The sequence below is a fragment of the Polyergus mexicanus genome, unplaced genomic scaffold (genome assembly GCF_030449975.1).
Source record: "Polyergus mexicanus isolate NDT 795.1 unplaced genomic scaffold, iyPolMexi1.0 SCAF_6, whole genome shotgun sequence".
Taxonomy (NCBI): Eukaryota; Metazoa; Arthropoda; class Insecta; order Hymenoptera; family Formicidae; genus Polyergus; species Polyergus mexicanus.
Genome location: NW_027223326.1, coordinates 11884031 through 11897651, shown reverse-complemented (window position 1 = coordinate 11897651; position 13621 = coordinate 11884031). Strand labels below are relative to the sequence as shown.

The 13621-nt window shown below is 35.5% G+C and overlaps 2 protein-coding genes across 4 annotated transcripts; one reads left to right on the top strand and one right to left on the bottom strand.

Annotated features, from left to right (window-relative positions):
- Positions 1 to 846: 846 nt before the first annotated feature.
- Sno (strawberry notch) lies at positions 847 to 10693 on the top strand. Of its 2 annotated transcripts, none has more exons than XM_070296829.1 (17): positions 847 to 1255; positions 1842 to 1932; positions 2093 to 2200; positions 2297 to 2521; positions 2971 to 3099; positions 3210 to 3347; positions 3426 to 3793; positions 3970 to 4222; positions 4322 to 4647; positions 4729 to 5009; positions 5110 to 5477; positions 5594 to 6041; positions 6264 to 6647; positions 6737 to 7303; positions 7446 to 7762; positions 7853 to 7973; positions 8140 to 10693. In XM_070296829.1, the coding sequence occupies exons 1-16, from the start codon at positions 1253 to 1255 to the stop codon at positions 7957 to 7959; spliced, it is 4113 nt and encodes a 1370-aa protein (XP_070152930.1). In that variant the 5' UTR covers positions 847 to 1252; the 3' UTR covers positions 7960 to 7973; positions 8140 to 10693. The 2 variants fall into 2 exon arrangements, with proteins under 2 accessions (XP_070152930.1, XP_070152929.1); XM_070296828.1 differs by having other exon boundaries at positions 7853 to 7989.
- Positions 10694 to 11174: 481 nt separating this feature from the next.
- On the bottom strand, positions 11175 to 13264 carry Gos28 (golgi SNAP receptor complex member Gos28). 2 transcript variants are annotated; one of them, XM_070296831.1, is made up of 6 exons: positions 13074 to 13264; positions 12780 to 12798; positions 12491 to 12666; positions 12228 to 12409; positions 12057 to 12125; positions 11175 to 11919 (listed from the first exon to the last, which is right to left on the bottom strand). In XM_070296831.1, exons 2-6 carry the CDS (start codon positions 12793 to 12795, stop codon positions 11682 to 11684), a joined length of 681 nt encoding a protein of 226 aa, XP_070152932.1. In that variant the 5' UTR covers positions 12796 to 12798; positions 13074 to 13264; the 3' UTR covers positions 11175 to 11681. The 2 variants fall into 2 exon arrangements, with proteins under 2 accessions (XP_070152932.1, XP_070152931.1); XM_070296830.1 differs by lacking the exon at positions 12780 to 12798 and having other exon boundaries at positions 11185 to 11919; positions 13074 to 13262.
- Between the last annotated feature and the right edge of the window lie 357 nt (positions 13265 to 13621).

Here is a 13621-nt window from a genome sequence, read left to right as displayed (position 1 = left end):
TACGAAAATTTCCATACAGTTAGCCATCTTTAATAGCATCTTGTTAATGGCAGTATATCAGCTTCCTGTATCTTCTGCGGTGTCGCAGTCACATTGCGATCGTGAATGTATACACATGAATGAATAAATAAGCCAGTGTTAAAAATACTATCAAGAAAAACTACTTTTAATCGCCGCTTTTACTCTTTCATTCACCATCGAAGGTTTTATTGTTGGTTCAACAACGGTTCAGCGAACATCTTAAATTTTGGATTCGTGTGCTCTCTTAAAATGGTACGTATAATACGAGTAACGAAACCAATAGTCTGAAAATTTCTTTTAAAAATTTGCATTTTAAATTGTAATGACCATATTCATAAAGGCTTTACATATTAGATCGTAATGACTCTTTGCTATTATTGCGATTATCGATTCGAATATGCTTGAAAAGAAACGTTCATCGCAAGTGAGCGATCTTGTTTAAAAATTGTGAGAGCAAGAGGGAGAGGGGGTCACGAAAAAATATTCAATTACGAAAACATCGAATATCGAATTTCCGATAACGTTCTTGGGTTGTTCTCCTCGCTTAACGGGATCAGGGAAGAAAAGAAATCTCGCGGGTGCGAACATCTATCATCCTCTTCCGCGATCAGTCGCGCATCGCGCAGCGATTAATCGCGAAAACGCGGCAATTTTTTGGCTCCCGCGCCCTGCGAATCTGCCCTTATTCGCTGTCACTGCATCTGGCAACAGCGCGTTCGCTCACTAGCGCCACCCGTGACAGCGACGCGTACTACGAGCAGGCGCGTGTGTTTTTGTATTTTCGTTGGTTGCAATTGCAATGCCGGACGACGGGACGATCGGGGGACGGGGGCCAATATGGCGGTAGCCGAGCGAACGCGCTCACGACTCACGACGTGAATCGCGCGCGCGCTTATCGACGACAATCGCGTGAGATGGCCCGGCTCGCACGTACAGTGCTAATATCCATCACGCCGATCTCATAGTTCGCTTACAACATCATCGGATCATCGCCGCGGGAACCGTCGGCGATGTTAGCTTGATGCAACACGCGTTCCTTCTCCATTCCTTTAATTGGGCCGAAAAAAACTTCGTTCGCTCGCTTGTCTCGGGGCCCGCATATTCTGCCAGTAACACTAGTAGCGTATCTACGCGACCTCGCGCTAAGGAATCATCGTCGTCCTTATCGTCCTAGCACCGCCATACGTCGTAACAAGAAACGCACGCAAGATCCAGCAACACCTCATTTGTCATGGTGGGTTTTTATTCTTCATATTCACAAAGGCTGAAATAAAGAATGTAAGAGGGAGAGAGAGAGAAAGACGGAGATATATTTCCAAACGACATAAAAGGGCACGCGCTTCCTATCAAGGATTAGCACGTATCTTGTCGTATTTATTCACTTCGTCTACAGGAAAACGACTAACCTAGAGACTCGTGTGCACGATGTGACCTTTTTTGTTCTTTCGCGCCGAACAAGCGCATTTCGATGAACTGTTACCGCGCGATCGGAATCGTAAATGATATTGCATTATAATAAATTTATGAGAGAAATACTTTGTTACTTTAAATTTGCAATACTTATCTACATCTGATACATGCTTGATGTAAAATGTTATGATGAGATTTATTGCAGTGTTATCAAAAAAATGTTAATAATTTACGAGATTCTTATAAATATATTTTTATTCTTTAATTCAAATTTTTTTTTAGATCATTTTTTTTACAGATCATGCAATTTTAAATAAAATGATTAGATATTTATCTTCTGCTTTTGATTTGATATTTGCTTTTACAATTCATCAAGTGGTATCTATTAATCGTAATATATATATTTATAGGCAACAAAAAAGTATGATGATGGAGTGAGCGATGATACTAGTGGGAGTGACTTTGATGATGAAGAAGATCCTGATAAAATTGAAGTACCTGGTAAATTATAAATTTGTCTCGGGCAAATGATATATATATGTATATATATATCTTATAATAAAACTTGTCTAACAAGTCATTTTATACAAGATGACGCAACTATTTTTTATACAAATTAAACAATATTTTAAAACTTAGTAAAAGAAATAATTTTTATTAGGTGGTGGTAAAGATCTTGCAACTGCTGCTGGAATTGCTAATATCAAAGATGAAAAGCCTACAGATTTGCCAACAAATTCTTTGGAAAAAACACAAGGAGCATTAAATGGTAAATCATATATAATATTTAAAGCAAGGCCAATTTCTTTTATTAGCTTTTTCTATTATTTCAATATTGTCTATTTTTTGTAAAAATTATTTTTAGTATTAAACCAAAAATTTGGCAACAAAATTCCTGGAGGATTAGTAACAAAGGCTGCAACACCAGGTTATGAAATGGTGCATGTAGGAGGCTCTCAAGGCACTCCACCAGGATTTGTTAACACAAATCAATTAAATCAACTCAATCAGTTAGCAGCTAGTGGATATGGTTTTCCACCAGGATTAGCTACTCTTGCAGGATTTAACCCTGCTGCTTTTCTGCAATCTAGTAAGTTTACTTTTTTAATCATCTTTTTTTATTATGATGTGATAACTGAGGTTAAAAATTTTACATAAAAACAAATTTTCTTCTCATGACTTAGTTTTTAAAGACTTATATAAAAGTGTATGTATGAATATATCACTTATGCACATACATGGCTTATATAAATTACTATAATTTTTTTGAAATATAAAATTTATTTTTCAAGTTATTCTTGCTTAATTATATATGACTATTCTGTATCTTAAATAAGATGACATTTTTATATATCTTTAATATATTGTTATAAAAATAATATATTGGAAGATTATAGATAACATTAAGCTATACATATATTCGCGAAATGTGAAAATTAAATTTATAAATTCTTATTTTTGTGATAAACGAATTAATAACAAATTACAATTGCTATAGTAATATTTATTAATTATATATTTGTGCTAATTATTCTTTAGGTATGGGCATGGATATGAATGCTTTAATGGGCAGCTTCATGGGTATGCCTGGGATGAATATGGGAGTTAACCCTTTTGTTCAATTGCTTAATCAAAGTGGAATTCATCCCAATTGGCCAGGCCTTTCAGGTATTTACAATATGTTGATAAGGATATTTTTACGAAAACATCCCGAGTGTCATAAAAGCAAATTTATATTATATTTATAATTTTATAATATATTTATAATTTTATTATAGGAAAGACCGTATCACAAATGTGGATGAATTCAGGTGATCCAACAAAAATGATGCAACCAAATATACCAGAAGAGGAAGAAGTAGATGATGAAGATATGGGTGTTGCCGAGACTTATGCCGATTACATGCCGACGAAACGTATGCATTAATATCAATCATTTCTTTTTCTTTATTTAAGCTGCTTTTTTTTTAAGTAAAATCTGTAATAATTAACAGTCAAACTGGGACGAAAGCATCCGGATCCGGTTGTCGAAACGGCATCCTTGTCAAGCGTCGAACCGACAGATGTTTGGTATAAATTATCCATACCGGATGATACGATACGATCCGGTGCGTTATCTGCGCTTCAACTTGAGTCTATCACATACACATCTCAACAGCACGAGCATTTGCTGCCCGATGGTACACGTGCCGGTTTTCTCATTGGCGACGGTGCGGGTGTCGGTAAGGGCAGAACCATAGCCGGCGTAATATTCGAGAATTATTTGAAAAGCCGAAAACGTGCTATTTGGGTATCAGTGTCCAACGATCTCAAATACGACGCCGAACGCGATTTAAAAGACATAGGAGCATCTAAAATCGAAGTATGTATTTTATTTTGTATTAAATTGTGTTAAATATATGTACCATTAAATATATACATTATTGATATTAAGATATTAATATTAGAATTCTAATTTTATTTTAATCTGCAATCAATACATATATTACTTACATTTTAATAATTTTGTGTAGTTATTATAAATAAATCTATTTGCAGGTACATGCATTGAATAAATTTAAGTATGCAAAAATCTCATCAGCCATAAATGGCAATGTGAAAAAAGGCGTAATCTTCAGCACATATTCTGCATTAATTGGTGAATCGTCACAGAGTGGCGGAAAATACAAGAGCCGTTTGAAACAGCTATTGCAATGGTGTGGTGAAGATTTCGATGGTCTAATAATCTTTGACGAGTGTCATCGTGCGAAAAATTTGTGCCCTACCGGAAGTTCAAAACCTACAAAGACAGGTTAAGAAATAAATTTTTATATGTAAAAAAAGCATTTACTTGTTTAAAGCATCTACATGACTACTGGATGACTTTATCTTATTAATAAAACTTTTGCAGGATTAACGGTCTTGGAACTACAAAATAAACTTCCAAAGGCTCGAGTCGTATACGCCAGCGCCACCGGCGCTTCCGAACCTCGCAACATGGCCTATATGGTACGACTAGGCATGTGGGGCGAAGGTACACCTTTCCCGGAATTTAACGATTTCATCACCGCTGTGGAAAAACGCGGTGTCGGTGCGATGGAAATCGTAGCAATGGAGATGAAATTGCGTGGTATGTATATTGCTCGACAGTTAAGTTTCCATGGTGTTGCCTTCAAGATTGAGGAAGTACCTCTTTCCAAGGATTTCACGAAAGTGTATGATCATTCAGTGCGATTGGTAAGTTATCGCGTGCGAAAATGTAAACTTTTACAAATTGTTCAAAATATTCTCAAACATCATATATATATTTTGATCTAGTGGGTGGAAGCGATGCAAAGATTTCAAGAAGCGGCAGAATTAATAGACGCGGAAAATCGCATGAAAAAGACAATGTGGGGTCAATTTTGGTCATCACATCAACGCTTCTTTAAGTATCTCTGTATTGCTGCAAAAGTAAAGCATGCAGTGGCTGTGGCTCGCGAGGCGGTTAAATGCGGCAAGTGCGTAGTGATCGGTCTGCAGTCTACCGGCGAGGCACGCACTTTGGAACAATTAGAACGCGATGACGGTGAACTCAGCGATTTCGTTTCTACTGCCAAGTCAGTGACATTTTAACACGTAACAAAAAAAGAAATTATGGTATAAATTTGTGTTATATCTAATAATAATCATTAATAACAATAATTTCGACATTTGCAGAGGTGTTTTGCAAACGCTAGTGGAGAAACACTTTCCGGCACCAGATCGTAATCGCATCCAGCGTCTTCTCGGTTTAGAACCACCAAAGCTTAAATTAGAAGGTGACGATGATATGGATGGTGCTGGTGGTTCTGCGGGTGGTAGTAAAAGGAAACCAATCCGGCAAGCGGCACAACGTGCTTCGAAAAAAGTGCGCGCTTGGTCGTCAGAAGAGGAGATATCGGAGGAGGATAGAAACGGTGCTCATAGTTCTGGTTCGGAGTTTAAATTAAGTGGTAGTGAAAGCGAAGATGATCATCATACCGATGAAGAGAGCAATGTCAGTTCCGATTTTAATCCGTTCTTCAGCGACAGCGATTCTGATGCTGGTAATTTTACACAATCTTTTTATTTTGTAATCTACATTCTTTTTTACTTTAATTTTTATGTCGAGTTATATATATATAACAGAAGCAAAATTTTAATAATTGTTTTTTGTCTTTAGATCCTTGGGATAGGCGAAAGAAAAAAGGCAAGAAACAAAAGAAACCCGCGAAGAAACGTTTGAGCACACAAGATAAAATCCAGTCGATGCTGGTGCACAAACAGTCGAGTAATAGAAATAAACGCAATGGCGACACGGCGATGAGCGGTGGACCTATGAATGCCATTGGCGGAGCTATGCCTCATAATCAGGCACCGCCTAGAGATGCTATCGAAAGAGCTTGTAGTATGAAGGAAGAGTTATTATCGCAAATAGAGACTCTTGGCGAGCGATTGCCTCCAAACACGCTAGATCAATTGATAGATGAGCTCGGCGGACCAGAGAATGTTGCAGAGATGACAGGTAGAAAAGGTCGCGTCGTACAAACAGAGGACGGTGCAATACAATACGAGTCCAGATCGGAAGTAGATGTTCCTTTGGAAACCCTCAATCTGACAGAGAAGCAAAGGTATGTCGAGAAGCAAAAATTCGAACAAAAATTCTTACATATAAGCATTTTTTCACTAACTCGCACATTTTTTTAAATTTTCAACGATTCGCAGAGAGATTTTTCTTAACATAAAACACTATTTCTTATATTGCAACGTATATTAAATCTTTATAAATTTGTCTACAAAAGTTAAATACGTTTATTTCGATCAGAAATTTTTAACGGATATCTCGTGTATAGGTTTATGGATGGAGAGAAAACTGTAGCGATAATTTCCGAAGCGGCCAGCAGCGGTATATCATTACAGAGCGACAGACGAGCGAGGAATCAAATGCGACGTGTGCATATCACTCTCGAATTGCCGTGGAGCGCGGATAGAGCGATACAGCAGTTTGGACGAACACATCGATCGAATCAAGTTAACGCGCCGGAATATATATTTCTTATATCAGATTTGGCCGGAGAAAGAAGATTTGCTTCGATTGTTGCTAAGCGTCTAGAAAGTCTAGGTGCGCTAACGCACGGTGATCGTCGCGCGACAGAGACTCGAGATCTCTCGCAATTTAATATCGACAACAAATATGGTCGCGCGGCACTGGAAGCGACGATGAAAACTATAATGGGGTTCGTATCAATCAAAAGTATATCGAAAAATTATCTCGTAAAAGATGTGGAATATAGATATCTATAGAATTGATAAATTATAATTCCAGATATGAAGCGCCATTAGTACCACCACCTCAAGACTATCACGGAGACTTTTTCAAAGATGTGGCTGACGCGCTGGTAGGCGTCGGTTTAATTTGCAACAGTGAGAGCACACCAGGTGTGCTTACGCTCGACAAGGACTACAATAACATGTCAAAATTCTTGAATCGTATTCTCGGCATGCCGGTCGATCTGCAAAATCGTCTGTTCAAATATTTCACCGATACACTCAATGCCATCATCACGCAGGCTAAGAAAACTGGCCGCTTTGACATGGGTATCCTCGATCTCGGGACATCGGGCGAAAACGTTCACAGAGTGCGACTATATCGATTCTTGCGAAAACATGCGACCGGCAAGGCGCCAACGGAATTACACGTGGTTCATGTTGAACGTGGCATGAGCTGGTCCGAAGCCACGAACAAATGCTCGGAATTAACCGGGCCGAAAGAGGGTTTCTACCTGAGCCATCAAATCCGTAATGGCAAACAGACGGCCATTCTCGCGATTGTAGTGGACAGTGGCAAGAAGAAAACCGAGAGCAAGAAAGATCAGCTTTATATGGTGTATAGGTATAGTTATTTAAAGCTCCGCTATTACATTTACAGCAGATTAAACTGTATTATAAACAGCAGAATTATATTTATCAGCATTATACAGTACAATCTCTGACATCGATGGAGATGATATAATCATAGATATAATCATTTGTAGGCCCAACACGGGATTACAGTTACGACAGGAGACTCTAGGTGAATTAGAAAAAAAGTATAAGAAAGTGAGTGCCGACGATGCGGAGCCACACTGGACACAACAGTACGAAGCTTCCGTAAATACGTGTTCACATGCGTATTGGAGCGGAAATTGTAAAAACGCCACTCTCGGACTCATGGACTGTGAAGTGGGGCTAAGAAGACGTTCCTATAATGTATTAGCCGGTTCGGTTCTGAGCGTTTGGAGTCGCGTGGAAAACGTGCTTGCTGCACGATCTGGACATAATTCTAAGATGCAAGTTGTAAGGCTGCGAACCGGTAAGTCGATAATTACTATTCTATTATTCATAGTTATTGTTCCAATAAAGTCGAAAAAATGATATATTCTCATTTTTGTTTCTGTGACAGATGAAGGGTTGAAAATTGTCGGGACGCTTATTCCAAAGTCTTGTATGGAAGCGTTGCGTCAAGCGCTTTCCTCCGATGCGGAAAACACGGAGGAACTGACGTTTTGAATGTTGTATCAAGGGTAAGATACATGTCAGGTAAATCATAAATATATTTATCTATTGTGCACACAAAAATAAATAATTTGTACACGTAAAATTATCGATTCTCATCTCACTGTGTGTCTTTGTCTGTGTGTGTGTGTGTGTGTGTGTATCCTCGAGTTAATACTTAATTAACCATTTTAGAGCTATGAATAGGACCAAGCAAGCTTATCGGCATGATTCTAATATGCCGTGACTCTAGAAGAACCTTTTTTCTCAAATCTTTCATCGGAACGCAAGAGGAATGCGAATTGTGCGAACATGCAACCGTTATCAGGCGTATTACTGGAATCTTTGATACGTCGAAAAATAGATCCTACAGTGGATCTACTAGTCGGAAACAGTCGCCGCTTTGCTATCCGATGTTAATAAATGCGAGTAAACGCTTCCATAATTAACTGACAATGTCAAGACTATACAACTTGCTGCTTAGTTATTTGTCATGCAATCGTGAAAATTGTAACATTCACCCGCCGTATACCAATGTAGATTTCTAAATAGTTAGGTTTCTCTTTTGTTATCTTCTAGAGATATACATATGCGCCTTCCCCCTCTCCTCTCTCTGTAACACCAGGAAGAGGAAGTTTATTTTTTACATCGTTGTCGTTACTTATAATATTTTCACAAAGTGATTTTTAGCGGACATAATGCGTGGCGTACAGTAGGGCGAACACAAATTCAATTCGTTTCGGCTGTGCCCTGAAGGAAATCCGAAAAGTGTAATTGGATAACACTTAGACAAAGCATAAAATCTAATCATACGATTCAAAACGCGTTCATTCAATTTGTTTAAACTAGCTTACAGCCCAAACTTGAGCGACATTCGATTTTTTTCATTGGAACATAATGCCAGTAAATTCGGTTAAAAGTGTTAATTATCAGCAGGACAAATTAATTGAAAATAACAAGACGATCGGAACATTTTGATTTCTTTGGAAAGCACAAATGTGTACGCGACAGCTTTTTTGGTTTGCTTATTTTAGTGTTTTTGCTTGATCGTTAAGCTGATCAATCAATTGGAAAGAAACAATTTTACACATATGCTACTCTGCTACCGTTGCTATAGCTACCATTATTATTATAAATTACTGCTAATATTATATTAATACTAATACTGCACACATACATACACACAATTACAAAATTGCTATCAATATTATCCAGATGTAGGGAGACGAGGTAAACACTACATATATACGTTGCAAATATGCTTGGTTTTTCCTATTCTGTACAACTTGAGAGACGTGACTCATACTATACATGTGCCAATATATGCATTCTCTATTTCTTTTTTTTATTATTGTGACAAAACAAATCAGTTAAAAAGGAGTTGATTTTCATTAACTATGTCAACTTTATTCTATGTATCACTATAAGAAAAATTACATTCATCTATAAATGTGCAGCTACATTTTAAGTTTTATATGATACAAATTACCAGTTAGAGTCTGCATATTATTAAAAGTACGCAAAAAATTTATATATATATATTTTTTTTTTGCACAAAACAAAATTTTATTTTTGTAATAAAAACAAATTAGTACTTTTTCCTTTGTTTGAATTTTTGAATTTATATATTCTTTCGTGTGAAATTTTACTGAAATTTACCGAACTTGAAATAAAACGTAAAGATGTACAATACTTCTGTGATGCTGTATATTTTAATTAACAGCGTGGCTTTAACAAGATATTTTCAGAAATTGTTCAAGACGATGCCTCGTCTCTCGACGATCTCTACCTATAACTATAGTTAGCCTTAAAACGAAGGGGGGAAAAAAAAAGAAAAAAGAATTAGTTCGAAATAACGTATACAGCCGATATATTTACATTTAAATGCATATACTAGTAACCAGTGTGGCCTGTATGTACATTGAATGTATGTATATGTCTGTTTGTACGTTTGAATAAGTTTTGAACAAATGCGAAGTTTCAAGAAAGAACTAGTAGTGATATAGGCCTCGCGATATATCCACCTTCTCTAATAACATGATAGAACTATAAGATGCAGATTTTTAGAGTATAGAATTGTGTCGAAACAATTGTTAGAATCAATTCGTGATTAGAATTCTCATTTTAGTGATGTAATTTTTAAGAGCGTAAGCGCATAATACTGAGTCTGATGAGAGAACGAAATATTCATTGTCATTCACCTGTTTCCACGGTTTCTCGCCGTAACATGCAACAATAGAAACTTATATCTATACAGATAACTACATATTGTATCTATAAGGAAGATAAAAAGAAAAGTAATATACATTTGATCATACAATATTTTATATATGTGTGCGTGTGTGTGTGTGTGTATGTATGTATATATATATATATATATACACATACACACATATATATATAAAATATTATAATATACATCCCCTCGATCTATGATAATTTTTTTTCGCGATAATTAAAGAAAAAAAGGAAAATGCAACATTTTAGGGACATTTATATCATAGGTTTAATTCCTTTAACCGTTATCAAGTATTTGTAATACGTGATATTAATTATTATATTACATTATTTTAACAAAATATGGAAATCATAGAGTTAGACGTGTTATTTGAAGATGTTAACCATGTCGTTCAATTCAGAGCTCGATTCGAAGATGTAATTGTCGATATAGATGATAATGAATTCGGCAGCGAAACTTTACGACGTGATTATATGCTAATAAAATTAAATGCGAAATGTACATATTGAAGATTGTAAAACAAAACTTTTTTTATAGGACGTAGACGAGATACTGTTTTGTATTTGATATTTTTTATAATTATCTTGCTTAAGTTCCTATCTTTGCAGGCGCGATTTATAAATGTGGTATCTAGTATACGTGGAAACAGGCGTCGCGCTTTCTAGTAAAATAATTATTCTTTTTGTAATGTGCTGTGTTTCCTTTCATGGTTGACAAATCGAATGAGTGTGCTGTGTGTATATATGCATATGTATAAATGTTTCTGTGTACGTAAAACCAATAATTCTTATTCAAAATGATATCCATCTTTCATATCTGAAAAAAATTTTTTTTTAAGGTGATTATTTTACATCGGTAAATCGATCAACATATGCAATTTTCCTTTTACGAAAACCTTGTCGTGATAATTTTGATTCTTCTGTTCTTCAAAAATGTGTTACACAATGTGCAGAGTAAAAGAAAATATTGGTTTATATAGATATGAAATATAATAATTTTATTGCAAATTGTACAAGTCACTTTATTGAAGGTAGTCCTAGTTTTTCATAAAGAAAAAAAGTTAAATCATCAAAAAAGATGCAAATAAATCGTGATAGTGCATCTTTTCTTCCTACTTAAAAAACAAATCGATAAAGTAAATAAATCTAAATAATTAAAAAGTGCAATTAAGAACAAAGATTACATATTTTACCATTTATTAGCTTAATGTATCGAATATAGATTAGATTCTACTTGTATCGCATATTCAATGTTTTGCACATTTCAGTATAAAAAAACTATACACATGAACTTTCTTTGCACGCTGGTTTTATACTTTTTCGCGATATACAATTGCATACTTTATATATACTAAGGTTCCCACGTATTAAATTCAATAATACCTCTTAAAGTATATGTATATTCCCACTGAAATGATTGTTACGTGTATATATATTCCACTGAGATAATTGTTACCTGGAGGAAATGGAAGGTTTTTTTGATGTCGGTATGAACTTGTCTAATGAAACGCATACAGAAGCATCAAGAATGTGCAAACTCCGATGACGAGGCCGAGTATAACGGAATCTCTTCTCTTACGTAAATTTATCCTTTGCAGTAAACTGTTCACTGCTGGAAATCGATTGGAGATATCGTTGAATTTGGTTCGTATACGTTTAAACGCCTGTCTCTGAGACATCAGATGATCTCGCGTCTCCATGGCTATGCTTATTTGATCGTTGATCAATCGATCGGAGCTAAAAAATAAAATAATATATATGTATATATAATATATATCAAAAGATGTTTAACATAAGCATATAATACAATAACATATAATTAATAAAATACACATTTTATTTAGCATCAGCAAGATAAAGCAAGATTGACTTACTCGTGAATATGCTGGTTTTCTTTGAGATACATTTCACGCCGATTCAATCCACTCGCACTTTTATAGTTGCTATATGGAATATATATAAATATGATTTTATGTAATTTTTATCAATACAAAATTACTCTTAACATGTAACACTGGGAATAATAATGGACAACTTGTACATACTCTATTTCTTTACGAACGCTGCCTAGCAGATCCTCGCGATCTTTCCTAGCTATAAAATTATTTCTAATTTTGTTAAATTCCAGTTTATAATCTTTCAATATCTCTTTGTGACGTTGCATTGTATGCAACATAGCTGCTCCATTTGGTTGTAATTCGCTCATCCTCTCATTTATGAATAGTAACTATATCAATTATACTTGATTAATAAAAATATGTTTACACTGTTTAAAAATATATGAGGAGAGAAAGAAAAAGAAACCTACTTTGGAAAGTAGTGTCTCTATCTCTGATGCCATGTTCTCAAATACTTGTTCCTCATCCAGAAGAGGAATCTCATCTGCGTTAACATGTCTAGCACTTGTATTTATACCCAGTTTACTGAATGCCACTAACTTTGCATCAATTTCATTTTCCAGATGTCTCGCTTGTTTCCTGAGATCTACAACACAATCTCTGTTATTAGCTTTGCGCACTGTTCCTCTAATGTGCTCTTTTTACATTTGTTTATTTGTATTCAATATCATATAAGCTGTACGTTTTCATGAATTTTACCTAATATATATTGCATCTTCTTCGCAGACGAAGAATGTAAAAAAGAAACAAAGATTACTGTGTATTATTGCATTACTAATGCAATGAGATACTTATGATTGCGAACATATCAAAAATGAAGCAATATATGAAAACATGAGCGATAAGTTGAGAAAGTAACGTCAAGTATTTAAAAGACGCATGTCATAAATTGGAGACATTCTTTAAAAGAACTTTCGCACAATATATTGCAATGTAAACAAAAAGGTCGGGGCTAATGGCACGCATATAAGTCTCGCTATATGAAATACATACCTTCCCAGTCGATTGCGTCCTGCGAGTTAGCCATTTATCGCAAATCGCACAAATGCATGCATAAAATATCACATAACACGTCTTTCTTTGGATTGCTCCGGGACAATCCTACAGTGATGAACAGAAAACGCAATACAATACCACAGACATAGTATATAGAGGGTCTGTTCTTTGCAGCCATAGGCTGCGGTCGAGAAGACGCTAGAAATGCTTCGAAGCGTTTGATTGACCAATCAGGACACAAAGAGTAAAGATTTCTTTATTCTGATCGGTAAATGCAATTCTTCGAAGCATCTCTAGCGTCTTCTCGACCGCAGCCATAAACATATGAAATATATTTACCAATCAGAATAAAGAAATCTTTATTCTTTGTGTCCTGATTGGTTAATGTATCATAGATGCTGCATTAAAAAAAAAAAAAAAAATTAAGCGCTTAAATTCGTTTTTAAATAACCGATTATTTGATCGAGATTGTTTTCGCAGCCATTGCATGTATTTTTTGGACGCAGCTACCAGCTACATGTGTATGAATTTGTATGTACATATAT